Below are 14,391 nucleotides of genomic sequence, written 5' to 3'. Positions count from 1 at the left end.
ACACTTTCAGCACTACCAGAAGACAACTAAATTGTGAAGTCTTCAAACTGATTGTAAATTGAGTAAAAGAAATCCAAATTACCACAGAGCTGCTGAAAACTTCTTGCTGCTGCAATTCTGGGGTGAGAAGAGTAAAGCAAAAGATGTTTAGAGAGGCCATAACTAACAGGAGATGAGAGCAAAGGCCTTAGATGAAGCAAGAACAAAATTACCCCCATGGAGAGAAAGTCAGCATTAAATGCCAAAATAACCAACATGTCAGAACTTGGTCATTCACAGCACTGGCTACAAGAGAGTCCGGAAAGGTACAAAACTAGAATGGCAGCACTGTTTCTATGGTAAAGTCAGGGTAGTCAGAAAACCTTGGCAGTCCAGGTTGCTGAGGTTAGACATGAGAGAAAAGTTAAAGATCTCACAGAGACAAGCAAAAAAAGATACACTTTGTCCTCCACATAAAAGAAACAGAAAACAGAACTGATGGGCACTGTCCTGATGGGTAAAGGTGCTCCCAAATCAGAAACCTTGTTCATGAAATAAAGAGAAATAGGGAAAAGCAAGCCACACTCACTTAAAACCTCTGTGAATAATTCAAAATACATATCAAAGCAATTCCACTGTGAAAGTTTCACCCCACCAAGGGTACCCTGGAATCAGTAGGTATTCTGCTAATATGCTGAATTATATTGATTGATTTTCAAATGTTAAATCAGCTTTCTACTCCTGGGATCATCTATTTTTTATATATTCCTCATTTGATTGATTCATATTTTGAGGGGGAGTTTTAAGTCAATGATCATGAAGAATAGAATAATATATATCATTTTTTTCTCTTTTAATATCTTTACCTGATTTTAGCGTCATGGTAATCCTAACCTCATAAAATGATTTAGGAAATATTTTCTCCTGTTTTATTTTCTAAAAGAATTTGTGTGGGATTGTGTTCCCCTGATTTTGCTTATTAATCCTGGAAAAATGGGGAAAAGAATATCCTCCCCTCCAAAAAATGTAATTAGTTTGAGTCCTTTCTTCTTTTCCACATGAGGATTTAAATTGATGAATATTTCTCTAACTATGTTCTAATTGCATCACAATGTGTAGTTTCACTATTATTCAGGTTAAATTTTTATAACTTGTAATATCTCTTTTGAACCATGTAGATGTATATTGTTCAATTTCCAAATATTTTAGGTTGTCAACTGTATCTTTTAGCTGGTTTTAACTTAATACTCTGGTGGCCTCTATATAATTTTAATTTTCTTTAATTTGAAATTTATTTGATTGTGTGGACAATGGCCCAACTTGGTAATTGTCCATGTGCACTTGAAGTTCATGTGCAGCTGCAGTTTGAGTGAAGATGTGGTATGAATGTCAAAAGTCAAGTTGGTTTATAATCTTCTGGCCTCTTTTATCAACTTTCTGTCATTTATGATTTACCAACAGGGGAGTTGAAATATCTAATAATACTTATGATTTTGCCTATTTTTCTTTTGCTTCTATCAATTTTTATTTTCTGTATTTTGCAGCTCTGTTATTGGGTGCATACAAGATTAGTACTCTTACATGTTCTTGATGAATTGATCCTTTTATTATTATAAACTGTGTCTCAGTATCTCTGGAAATATTTCTTCTCATAAAGTTTACTTTGTCTCTTACTAATATAACCACTCCAGGTTAAAACTGTTGTTCACATTTTAGTGTATCTTGTTGCATCCTTTATTTTTGACCATTTTGTCTTTATATTTAAAGTACATTTCCTGTTCACAGTGTATAGTTTTTTATAGTTTTCCCCAGTCTGTTATTAGCCTCTACCACTACTTTTTTCATTTTCCTGCTTTTGATTATAGAAACCTTCATACAAGTCAAAGAATTAAAGATGTTCTTGCAATTCATAAGAATGAGTAACAGGATTATATGATCTTCATCTCCTTTGAAGGCCTGGCCACAAGCAAAAAAGAACTTCTTAACAAGGATGAAAGATTTTTTGTTACTCAGAAGACATATTACATACGACCTATAATGCTACAGGAGGCAGAAGTTCCCTCAGATTTTTAATTTAGATTTTCCAATTGGCTTCCCAAGATGGAATAAGCTTCATTTGCAGATTTAAATGGTACAGCAATGTATTTCTTGCCCAGTAAAATTCTTAAGATCAAAAGAGGAGGCCTATTTTATAGTTTTTGTTCTGCAAAGTCTTGAAGAGCTTGGGCTCATTCAAGGTCACCAATCTGTTACTCCCAAGGTGTGGGTCTTGTCTGTCTTCAAGGTCCAGGAGAGTTCCAGGCAGTGAAATGCAGGAAAGGGCAAAGAAGCAGAGGCAAAGGGCATTTTCTGACTGTTTTTATTGAAAATTTCTGAAATTAACCAGATGAAGTCTGAGCCCCAAGGCAATCTGTGAAATGTAGTCTTTTTTTCTGTAGGGAGCCATATATTCTCAAAATAAGGCTGAGATAAGAGTACTCTGAATTATTATTATTATTATTATTATTACCTTTGACTTACTTTATCCAAACCCAAAGTTGGCTTGCAAACATGCTTTCTTTGACTTGCATTATGTAACTTTTTAACTATTTGTCAATTAATTGCATGTAAAGTATGAGATTTATGGCTTTTCTTGAAAAATCAGACAGATATACTAACAATGGGATATGTGTCTACAAGGAAATAGCTGGAATTAAGAACCGTTCCCTCTGTAAAGGAGGCTTGCACTCTGCAGATGGCTGACCCACTGGCAAGTTTCCTGGCCTCAGAGACATTTGTTGATATTGAGAGTATTTGACACCACTTCCCCAAGGGCAAAGGCTGTCTAGTTACCTTTTTGCTTAACTGTAGAAGGTCACTATGGACATTCTTGAGTTACTGTAAGCAGCTTTGAACACTGAGACTTGCTGTAACTTGGTTTTTATAACATACCATAAATTAATTTCCCTTTCACTAAAAGATACTTGGGCTGCCTCCAATTTTCATTCCATCCAATTTTATATGTACCTTTAAATATATCTTTATACTATATATTTTATACATCCTACTACATGCACACATACTCACTGTGTTTACCTCAAATGGTGTTTCATAGAATACAGCTAGATAAGCCTTGTAAAGCACTTAGAGAGTCTATGATATATATATATATATATATATATATATATATATATATATATATATATATGTGTGTGTGTGTGTGTGTGTTAAATGAAGGAAAATCTGAAAGATCAGTTCTCAGATTTTAAAAAGTATGGCATTACCAAATATCTATAGGTGATTATGATTATTATATGATTAAAACATATTTACAAATTCCAAGCTAAGTATTTTTTCATCTTTTAACATGAAAGATGTTAAAACCCCCAGACGGAATGGGGGTTTGGCTGATAGTTGGTGGTGCTTTATAATCAGTGTTGGACAGAAAGAATTTTTACAGGGGATAATCTTATCTGAGCACCTGAAAACTTGGTCATGATGTCAATATTGTCCTCACCACAGTTAAGAAGATAACACAGCTGGTAACATACATGTTGGATTTAATTATATTAAAACATCCTGATTATTTTATGAATGGATATTTACTGAAAAAGAATAGTGTGTTCAAAAAGTCATCAAAGCAGGCACAGTGCATACATTGTACATTAGTGAAGTAATATATTGAAGAGGGGACTATAAGCACACAAATTGCAGAATGGATGTCAGTAGCTTGAAAGAAAATAACTGAAGCTAAAATTACTTGATTAACCCCCTCATTTGTGACCTAGAGAACTTAAGAACAGTGAGTCAAAACTGGTTAAAGACATAACACCGAGTCAAAGCAATTCACAAAATGTGGAGGATTTAGGCATAACTTGGCCAATTTATTTTACTATTTTTTTTAATTTGCAAGAGTGATACTGTGACCAAAATATATTTCTATGTGCATGTAAGGAGCTCTTTTGCTAAATATTAAAGTGGGTGGGAAGAAAGCATTATCTGGGTAACTGATAACATTTTCTAAGTGATGTACAGTAATGGTGTCTCTTGCATGTATAGCATCTTAGATAAAAATCTAAAAATGGACAATTTCCTAGCATCCCAATATTTTTATATTCTGACTGAGATCAGAATCCAAGGAGAGGGCTTATGTATCCTTGCTTTAATCAGATGCCAATCTTTATCCTGGAAGAAAGAAGAGACACTTGATTAGGAGTTCTGATAGGATTTAATTCAATAAAGATGGGATAGATTTCGTAATAAATATTAAAATCCTATTACAAAAAAGAAAGGGACATTGGGCTGGGGTTGTGGCTTAGTGGTAGAGTGCTTGCCTAGCATGTGTGAGGCACTGGGTTCCATTCTCAGCACCACATAGAAACAAATAAAATAAAAAAATTCATCAACAATTAATACAAAATATTTTTAAAAAAGAAAGGGACATGGATTTCTGTGCAATCAATACAATTGGATAAAAAGAGAGATATCAATTTTGATAATAAGAAAACTGTTAAATAAGGAACAGAAGTAATTTAAATAAAGAAACATGAGAATATGAATTTCTCAACATCTTCAGCAACATGTGATAATGATCATATTCTCTCTCTATTTGATGAAGGATAAAAGATATTTCACAGTTGTCTAAATTTGCATTTTTCTTCTTACTAGATAAAGTAAGCATCCTTTACTTTTTTTTTTTTTGCTATTTGTATTTCCTCTCTTATAGATAACCTACTATGAAATTTGCCGATTTTTCTACTGTTTTGTCATTTTCTTATATACATGATAGAATATCTGATTATTATTGTTTGTTACATGTTGTTACATATGCTATCTCAGTCTTTGATTTTACTTTGGACTTTTATTTACATGATACTGTTTCATGCAGGTAATTGATAATCTAATGTTATGAATCATCCAAATCTCTCAGCTCATGAAGGAAAGGCAGTTAATATGTTGAAAATAACCAGTATAAGGGGGTTCTATGCAGCTCCACAATGGAGGCAGACCCTCCAGAAAAATGAATTAAAAAAAAATAATGATAGCTAAGAGCCTAGAGATCTCACCTTAGGTGCCAACAGAGGTCAGGCTCCCCCTGGGTCTCTGGACCTTCCTCACCTTTCTCCATTACAACCTTTTGTAAATAACGATTCATAAATGACAACCTCCAGTGGGTCCCTCTTGATCCTCAGGGATCCCGTATTTCTGGACAACATGGAATCCTTTCAAGCATCCAGTATTAGGCTAACAGTCCACATGTACTCCCAAATACTTTTGTCCAACACTAACTTGATCCTATTTTTTCCATGAGATATTTGGAAAGAGGGGAGCATGGGCATATGGAAACGAGATTTTTCTATTTGGGTTAATCTTCTATCTCAGCAATAAAGGCATAACCGTGTAAACACAGTATTTATCCAATTACTACTTATTAAATATTTTAAAATGCATGCAGAGGTGGAAATTTTATATATCCAATTTTTCAACTTACAAAATAAGACAAATAATCATCAACCAAATATTTTAACTTGATTTTTAAATATATATGTATATGTATATACATATATATTTATATACATATATATTAATATATATGTATGGTTTCAGGTTTTTTGTAATTTACAGTTGGTTAATGTATTTTAATCTATAGCAAACATTAGGACAAAGAACATAACTCCAGAAATATAATTAGAAGGCCATATTTTCATTCATAAAACAAAGATTAAACTGTATCTTTAGTCTTTAGGCTTCATGTTAGGGATGTGTTTGTGAGCACATAAATAAAAACTCCAAATATCAGGACTTCCCCCTGCAATTAAAGTCTCTCTTATTTGTGTATTTAAGCACTGATGGCCCTGGCTACAAAGTCACACAGCCTGTCTACTAATCCCTGCCAAGAAGCAAGAGAGGTGGGGTGTTGGCCTGGGTGGGTCAGAGTTCCAGCGGCCCTGCTGCTGCCTGGAGCCAGTGCCTAGGGAGTAAAGGCTCCCTGACCTATCAGACCTGTCATCTGCAGCAGCCAGGCCTTGGCACAGCAGGGAGGCCTGCTGCAGAAGCCCATGCCATGCATCACTGCGGCTGGGTCCACAACCTCAACTTCCCACTACTCAACCTCCATTGAGAAAATGGAAGTGGGGCAGACATGAATGAATGGTGGGAATATAGAATTGACCAATAGCATTAGATCATTTCCAAACCTGATTGGCCAAAGTCTGGACCAATAGCATTGGTACATTTTTCAAACCCTAATTAGCATAACTTTGAGCCAATCACAGTAACCCAAGGGCTATATAAGACCCCTTGCCAGACACATTGCTCAGAAGATTGAAGACAGCAGAAGAACACATCGGAAGAGGAGAAGGCAGCGGCAGAGGAGAAGGCAGCGGCAGAGGAGAAGGCAGCGGCAGAGGAGAAGGCAGCGGCGGCGGAGAAGGCAGTGGCGGCGGAGAAGGCAGTGGCGGCGGAGAAGGCAGTGGCGGCGGAGAAGGCAGTGGCGGCGGAGAAGGCAGTGGCGGCGGCGGCTGCGGTGGCGGCGGCGGCTGCGGTGGCAGAGGAGAAGGCAGTGGTGGTGGCGGCGGCGGCGGCAGAGGAGAAGGCGGCGGGAGAGGAGAAAGCAGTGGCAGCGCTGGCAGAGAAGACGAGGGCGGCGGCGGCGGGCGGCGGCAGAGGAGAAGACGATTCTTCGTGTTTGTGGGAGAAGACCTTTAAAAGAAAAACACGTCAAGGGTGAGTTGCTCGGGTGTGCTGCTCTGCACAAAATACCTTATTTTATTTATTTATTTTTATGCGGTGCTGAAGATGGAACCCAGGGCCTAGCACGTGCCAGGTGAGGGCTCTACAGCTGAGCCACAACCCAAGCACCCCCCACCCCAAGTCTTGAACGTTCTTACAGTGAGTTTTTCCTCTTTGTAGTTGTTCTTGTTATTGACAAATCTAAACGATGTTTTTGTCTTGTGAAAATTGTTTTTCCCAAAATCCAGTATATCCATCGTTGAGGTATCTGAAATTAGGCTTCAGGATCCTAATGTAAGATAATATTGGGTAGCTAGTACTAAGTTCAGGAGGAACCAGGAAAAAATATGAAGGGAAGACAAAAAGAACCCCTGAAAAATGTAACCTGTCAGGTCTTGATTTACATGTGCTTGTACACAAAACACCATATGATTAAAATTTAATCCAAATATTTTAAATCTAGTTTTATCAGGATTTTTCCTCACAAGTTAAAGTATATCTTATTTGGCTTTGAACTTAGTCGCTGAATAATTAATGCAATAACTAATTTTGCTAGAAATAATTTAATATTTTCCTCCTTGTTTCATCTATTCATTTCATCATTTTCCGTGTCTTTTCCATTTTCCTTTACCTCATATTTAGTTTATTACTCTGAGAACATGAAGGAATTTTTTTCAAATACTTTATTGAATTATCACATAAGGTTCTCATGAATGGGATATGCCATTCTGACCAAGATTTGATAGTTTCAAAGATAAAATTAACCTGTGGCACTTGAGAAAGGTAGATGTCTATGCAGTTTCTTACTTTCCAGAATCTTGGCCTCTATTGGATAAGATTTAAGTTACTCAGCATTAAAAGAGAATAAAATTATGGCATTTGCATGTGAATGGATGGAGTTGGACAATATCATGCTAAATGAAATAAGTCAATCTCTAAAACCCAAAGGCAGAATATTCTGATAAGTGGATGCTGATCCATAGCGGAGAGGGGTTAGACATGGAAAAAAATGGAGAAATGTATTGTTTTTAACTTTAAAATACAATAATCATTTGTTGGCATTCATTCAATTTCTTTTATATATACAGTAACTTATTTTTGTAGTAGGCATTTTGGTAGATTTTGTCTTTCAAGAAATTATTCTATTTAATCTAGGTTTTCAAATTTCTGATTACATAATTATTCATAATATTACTTTATTATCATTCTAACACTCAAGAGAATATTTAGGAATGGCCTCTTTTTCATTTCCAATATTAGTAATTTATGATTCCTCTCCCCCCCCTCTCCTTTTAGCTACCTTGATTAGATTGTTACCAATTTTATCTTTTCAAAAGACCATTTTTTTTTTATCAATTTTCTCTTTCGGTATCCTGATCTCAATTTCATTGAGTTCTGCTCTAATTTTAATTATTTCTTTTTTTTTCCTTTTATTTAAGATTTAGTCTGCTTTCCTTTTTCTGGTTTCCTAAGTGAGAAGCTTAGGTTATTGATTTCAGATCTTCTTTAATATACACATTCAACATTACCAATTTTCCTGCTGTTTTTAATGTTCCCCACAAATTTTTATAACTTGTAATTTGATTTTTGATTATTTTGAAATGCTTTTAAATTTCTCTTGATTTCATATTTGTCTCATGTCACTTTAGAAATCTCTCTTTTTTTTTTTTACCCTTCCAGTATTCAGGGCTTTTCACTATCTTCCTATTGCCAGTTTCTAGTTTATTCATTGTGATCTGAGATTAGGCATTGTAATTTCTACTTGTATGTTAAGGTGTATTTTATGGTCCAGAATGTGGTTTGATTTGGTTGGTGTTTCATGTGAGCTGGAGAGAAAAATGTATCATTGTATATATGTGAATTAAATACAGCTAATTAGTATTAGCACAATGGAGTCAGACTAATTAAAAATAAGAAAAAAATTATTTTTGCATTTTTCTTTCACTTTGTCTAATACTCATCATGTCTATATGTAGATATGTTTTCTGAGCTGTGATATTTTCTTTTCCTCTGAGGCATTCCTTTTAATTCTTCTTGCAGGGAAAGGTATACTGTCAAAGAGTACCTCAATTTTTGTTGATAAAGTCTTGATCTCTGCTTCACATTTGAAGGATAATTTTACTGAATACAGAATTTTAAGTGGGTGGTTTTTATATTTCAATGCTTTAAATATGTTGCTGCGTTTTTTTATTTGTAAGGTTTCTTAGCAATGTCTGATAAATTCCATGCTTGCTCCTAAGAGCTAAGGTGTTTGTTATTTTTTAATAGAACTTCTTTCAATTTATTTTTCTTTATATTTGGTTATCCACAGTTTGAATATGGTATGCTTAAGGTATTGATATTTTTTACATTTATACTGATCGATGTTTTATGAGATTTCTATAAAGATCTGATGAACATGGTAAAGAAAATTAAGATTTATAAGTTAGATATAAAGCTATCAAATAGATATGTTCCATGATGGAACATGGACAATATGTAATTTGAAATGTTCCAATTACTACGTGTAAAATGCTGGAAATCATAGTAACTATGAGTGGTAATGGCTATATTAATTAATTTGACCATGGTGATCAATACATGATATATACATGATATGTGCACATATGTGTATACATACAATCGTTTTGCATACTTGAATATATATAGATTTATGTGCTGATTAAACATTTTAAAGTAAATAAATAATAACTATCAACAAATTTAATTTTAATAATGTAATTTGACTCAAATATAAAAATTATTATTTCAGTACATAATCGGTGTTTGATGAGTAACTATATCCCTTCTTTTATATTAATTCTTTGGTACCTGTGGTTTATTTTGCATGTATGGTCCATCTTAACTCATACTAACTAGTCACACTTCAAGCATTCAATTATCATATGTGGCCAGAAGTAACTATATTGAACTGTACAGATCTATGAATTTTTATGTATTAAGAGTTTATAATTGTCATTTTGAAATATTTGTATTAACTGGTATTTTCTTGCTATATTCCCATGTTAAGTCAGGTTTGTGGGTGTTTACCAGAAAAATCTCAGATATAAAGTGTCATTTTCATACATCATATGAGTGGTACATATAGCTTCTTTGGTGTAACAGTATTGTTTTTTAAATCGTAATCCATTATTTAATATTTTGAAGAAAGTCACTGTACACAGTGGGAAGGTTTTGTTTAACTACAGATATGAAACTAATTTGGATTTCTTTCTTGCAACACTTTAGATGTTTCACTGTACTCTTCATTTGCTGGCATATAATTTTAGAGGAAAGAAGAAATAAGTTGAAATAATTCATCTAGTATTTTTTTAGTTATGCTGAGGGTCAAACCCAGGGCCTCAGATATATTAGGCATGTATTCTATACCCCAGTGAGCTATAATTCTTAATTATACTCCAGTCCCTATAATTCTTAACTTTGTTGTCCATATGTGCAGTATTTTTTCCATTAGACTTTTTTCAAGATTTTCTCCTTGTCTTTTGTTTTCTGTAGTTTGAGGTGGATATATGTAGGTGAAAAGTTTTTGATATTGTATCTGGCTGCTGGAGTTTAATCTCTGCTTAGATATAAGAGAGAGAGAGGGAGAATTTTTGAGATCTGATTTAGTCAGCAGTTTTTCAGCTATGACCAAAGGATCTTACAAGAACAATTAGTGGATTTGGGGGCTCACTGTCTCAAAGTACTCAGTCCAGGGGCAGCTGGCTCCATTCCTCAGGTCTTGAGGTGAGGCAGGACATCATAGCAGAAGAGTGTGGCAGAGTGAAGTAGCTCACATGATGAAAGCAGAGAGGAATGTCAGTAGCGATATACAAAATAATATCCCAGACATGTCCCAGGGACCTACCTCCTCCATTCATTCCCTACCTGTCTTCAGTCACCACCCAGTTAATCCCATCAATGGAATTAATCCATGGATTGGGTTAAGGCTCTCATATCCCAATCATTTCCTTCTTGCATTGTCTCACACATGAGCTTTTGGAGGACACCTCACATCCAAACCATAACAATTTCTGAGTTCACATCTCCATGCTCTGTTTTTGCATTTCTGTTCTCTGCGTTTTATACTAGAGGCTTTGATGTATCTGAATCTGGTTCTGCTACTTGCTTCTTCTTCTTCACACTGTAATTTATTTCTTGTCTTTATCCTTATTATACATTTTTTTCATTGAATGATGTAGATTTAAAGTAGGTACTTAGTGTGAACATTGTTGCTAGTCTTTCTCAGGCTTGGAATTTATTGAAGTTTTGTTCGCTGTCCATGCAAGGAGTTTAAGTTACTTCTTGGTTATTACCTTTGTATCCTGTCTTGATTTTGACCTCTTTTGAATATTCTTGTTCAGGGAGTCTGTATCTTTCAATCACTTAAGTTGTAGTCCACTATATTAGAGCTCTGTTTCTGTGATGGTAATGAGTGTGTCCATATCCATGAAATCTGACCTTCACACTATTTTTTCTTCTGTAAAGTGCAATAGTAATGTCAAAGGGGCTGAATGGAGAGAGTGCTCCTCTTCTACCTGAGATTTTGTGGCAAGGACAGTTTTTCCATTTTCTGTTCTGTTCTAACCAACCCCCTGCCATTCCAGTCCCTGAAGAGTAGACTGTTAGGGAGAACACTCTAGGGTAATTTCACAAGGATTTTTTTCAAAATATTTTCCTGTTAGAGCCATGAAGGGATCTTCTTGGATATTTACCATGAGAACCTCATAGAAAACATAGAGGTACAACCCCAAACCTTCAGGCTGCAGCTCCCAGGAGTTAGTCATCTCCTGATAGTTCACACTAAGCCTCTAGCAGTTTCTCAAAGTTGCTACTGAAATCTCTCCACCAGGTTATGGCTATAGTGACCTCTGCTTCAGATCTTGGGCAACAAAGTCTCCGTTGGGACTCTCTGAATCCCTGGCTTTTTCAGATTTGGGGGAGGCAGTTTGCCCTGGAAATTTGTTTTTCTGATGTGTGTAAGAAAAATTATTGGAGTTTATTTGTTAGTTGTAATCTGATTTTCCTCATTGTAAGATAGGGATGACAAAACACAGGATCTTTGTATATAGGAACTGACATCTTTAGATTCATTAAAAAACAAGAAACAAACAAACAAAAAACACTTATCTCCACTACTGAAATTTACTTTGGTGGAAGCATGCAGGGAGGACAGGTTTTTGTTTTTGTTTTTTAATCAAAAATCAAAAACTAATATTTAAGAGGAAGAGATTATTTTCCTTACTCTAATATAATGAGATAGGGAAATTGACAGAATAAGGTTGAATTTTCTCTTATGGAATTTTAATTAAATTCAGGAAGGTACATTCTTCAGATTTTGTAGGTACAAGACAGAATGTGAGTAGAAATTCATTTGACCTAAATTCTTTATATTTAATATAAAATTATGCATCTCTGTGTGTATGATCATTCTTAAGTCAAATGTTCATTACAATTATTTACTACAGTTTAAAATTTTCTAATGATCATTTCACTTTCCAAGTTTGTAATTTCAAATTCAGGGAATTTACATCATTTAGAAATATACTTTATAAAAGTATTCATCAAAATTAATCATAAGTAAATATATTCAAACCCTCACTGTTAAATTCCCTCATTTTTTTCCAAATCAAACAAAAACAAAGAAATTACCTTTGGGCAAAAACTGAAAATGGAAAATTTTAACCAAAGGGGAATTATTTAAAAATTCTCAAGTGTCCTCAAATCAAAGCTTATAGTGGAAACTCTTTCACAAATTTAATTATATTGGTCATCCTCCCCAATGTTTATAATGGGTTAGGATACCTAAACTGGATGCAAAAGCAAAGTAAAAAATCTCAGGCCTAAAACCACATAAAGGCTCTTAATATTTAGGATAATTTCTATTCCCCTTAAGGCATATGTTGTGAAATATGGACATCTTCTGCAAGTAACTGGCACAGCTATGTCCCCAAATCCTGGTAGAATTATATAGAAGTTTCCAGAATTAAAGAATTTCTCCTCTCTTCAATAACTAAAAGAATAAAATCTCGATTTTTCGTAAAAATTGGATGTGATAAATATTATGGGGTGCTTTAGTTTTGGAAATTGGATACTCTTGGGCCCATGCCCATGTATGTAGTAAAGTATATAAATTCAGATTACTTATTAGCCCAAAGAAGAAATGGATGTGAAGTGGGGGAGTATGTTCTTCACTCAACTGTCACCATTCTTGAACCTTCTTGGTTCCAATTCAGATGGATGCTTGAGTGCAGGAATCAGTTTTCAAGCTGCAAGTACATTTGGTTTGCAAAAGAAAGGTTATTGGATTAGTAATCCATAGCCATTTGTCATGCAGCTATTATCTGCCAAACACCAACCTGGTTTTCTTCCCAAAGAGGATACACATTATCCTTCTTCTCTAAATGCTATTATTAACTGGTGGAGTCTTTTAGACTGCTCTTCACTCATTGGGTATCTGTTCTAGTTGGGAGCAGAGATATCTGGGAAAAGAAAATGAGAGGGCTATAAAAAGGGAAATGGCCAATTCCAGGGGATAGAGGGCTCATTCTTCTTCCAGGGTCCCTTTCAAGGGAAGAAGCTGTTCAACCTAACTAGGTAGGCCTGCCTGGGGTTAACTCAGTCACTCAACATAGATTGAAGACAATCATGTGATCACACCAGAACCCTCTTAGGGGTTGCCAGGGCACTATATCCACCCTGAGTCAATTTTAACAAACTCAAGATTGCAATGGTTTTCTGAAGTTTTGAATATATAATATATAATCCTTCCTTTATTTCCTCATTGTTCAATGTTAACACCCTCCAATGGTTAGCACATTTTGAGATTTAGAAAATGTTCTGAAAATTAAATGTGGCCATAAAATTGAAACAGGAAAAGCTACTATGGCCAACTCAAAATATTTGACAGTCAAGAAAAGCATTAGAAAAGCTGAAAATCAATCCTGATTATTTCTGTCAACTAATATAATTTGCCTAAGGTCATTGCAAATTATATGACTTTATCAAAATCTTTGGGCAGTTCTACTACCTGCAATGAAAAATACAGTACACTCCTATAATTCATTCACTCCTGTAAAAACAATTTTGTTCTTAGGAGAGTTCTTCACAATACTCTCCTATTTTTTCTCCTATACACTTTTTAAAATCAACACTTTCCAAATCATCTCTTCCACTCTGGGCCTTTAAATACCAGAGATGTGCTAATCATTCTCAAGTTTACATGGGAGTATCTCACCTCTACCTCAGTGTTCCATACCCACCTTCTTACTGAGTACTTCTCTGGCTTTCAAATAGGCATCCAAATCTAGCAAGTTTCAAACTTCATTCTTGAGTCCAACACAAGCCAGCAGTCCTTGAAGTCCAAACCCACAGAATCACATCTCATCTCTCCTCATAACAAAACTCTTCAAATAAGCACCACCTCTGCCATCTCTCATCTGGACTTTGGCAGTAGTCTCCTGGTTGATTCTGTCTCCTCCACACAGACTGCAGATGCTTTTTGGTTCATGGGTTTATAAAAGAAAGCGAGATGGGAGGTGATGGATATCTTGTTCAGGTTATGCTGAGCCTGACAATTGTCCCATCATTCAGAGCAGAGAGCAACTATCCCATGCCTCAGAGGCCCTCATCTGCTACCTCCAGATTTGCTTTTCCTAAATGAAGAAGGGAGACAGGAGATATCAAAATGACTCTCTTTATTAGCGTTAGTATGTGCTTTGC

At 35.1% G+C, this 14,391-nt stretch overlaps 1 protein-coding gene across 1 annotated transcript in view; it reads left to right on the top strand.

Annotated features, from left to right (window-relative positions):
- The first annotated feature begins 216 nt into the window (after positions 1-216).
- The window catches only part of LOC144366456 (uncharacterized), an 87,930-nt gene continuing 73,755 nt past the window's right edge, over positions 217-14,391 (top strand). Inside the window, exons 1-2 of the mRNA XM_078020735.1 lie at positions 217-305; positions 6,266-6,684. Of these exons, the coding sequence (XP_077876861.1) occupies positions 217-305; positions 6,266-6,684 (508 nt within the window). The remainder of the gene's footprint in view (positions 306-6,265; positions 6,685-14,391) is intronic.

The sequence above is a fragment of the Ictidomys tridecemlineatus genome, chromosome 9 (genome assembly GCF_052094955.1).
Source record: "Ictidomys tridecemlineatus isolate mIctTri1 chromosome 9, mIctTri1.hap1, whole genome shotgun sequence".
NCBI lineage: Eukaryota > Metazoa > Chordata > Mammalia > Rodentia > Sciuridae > Ictidomys > Ictidomys tridecemlineatus.
This window is presented reverse-complemented; position numbering and strand designations above follow the sequence as displayed.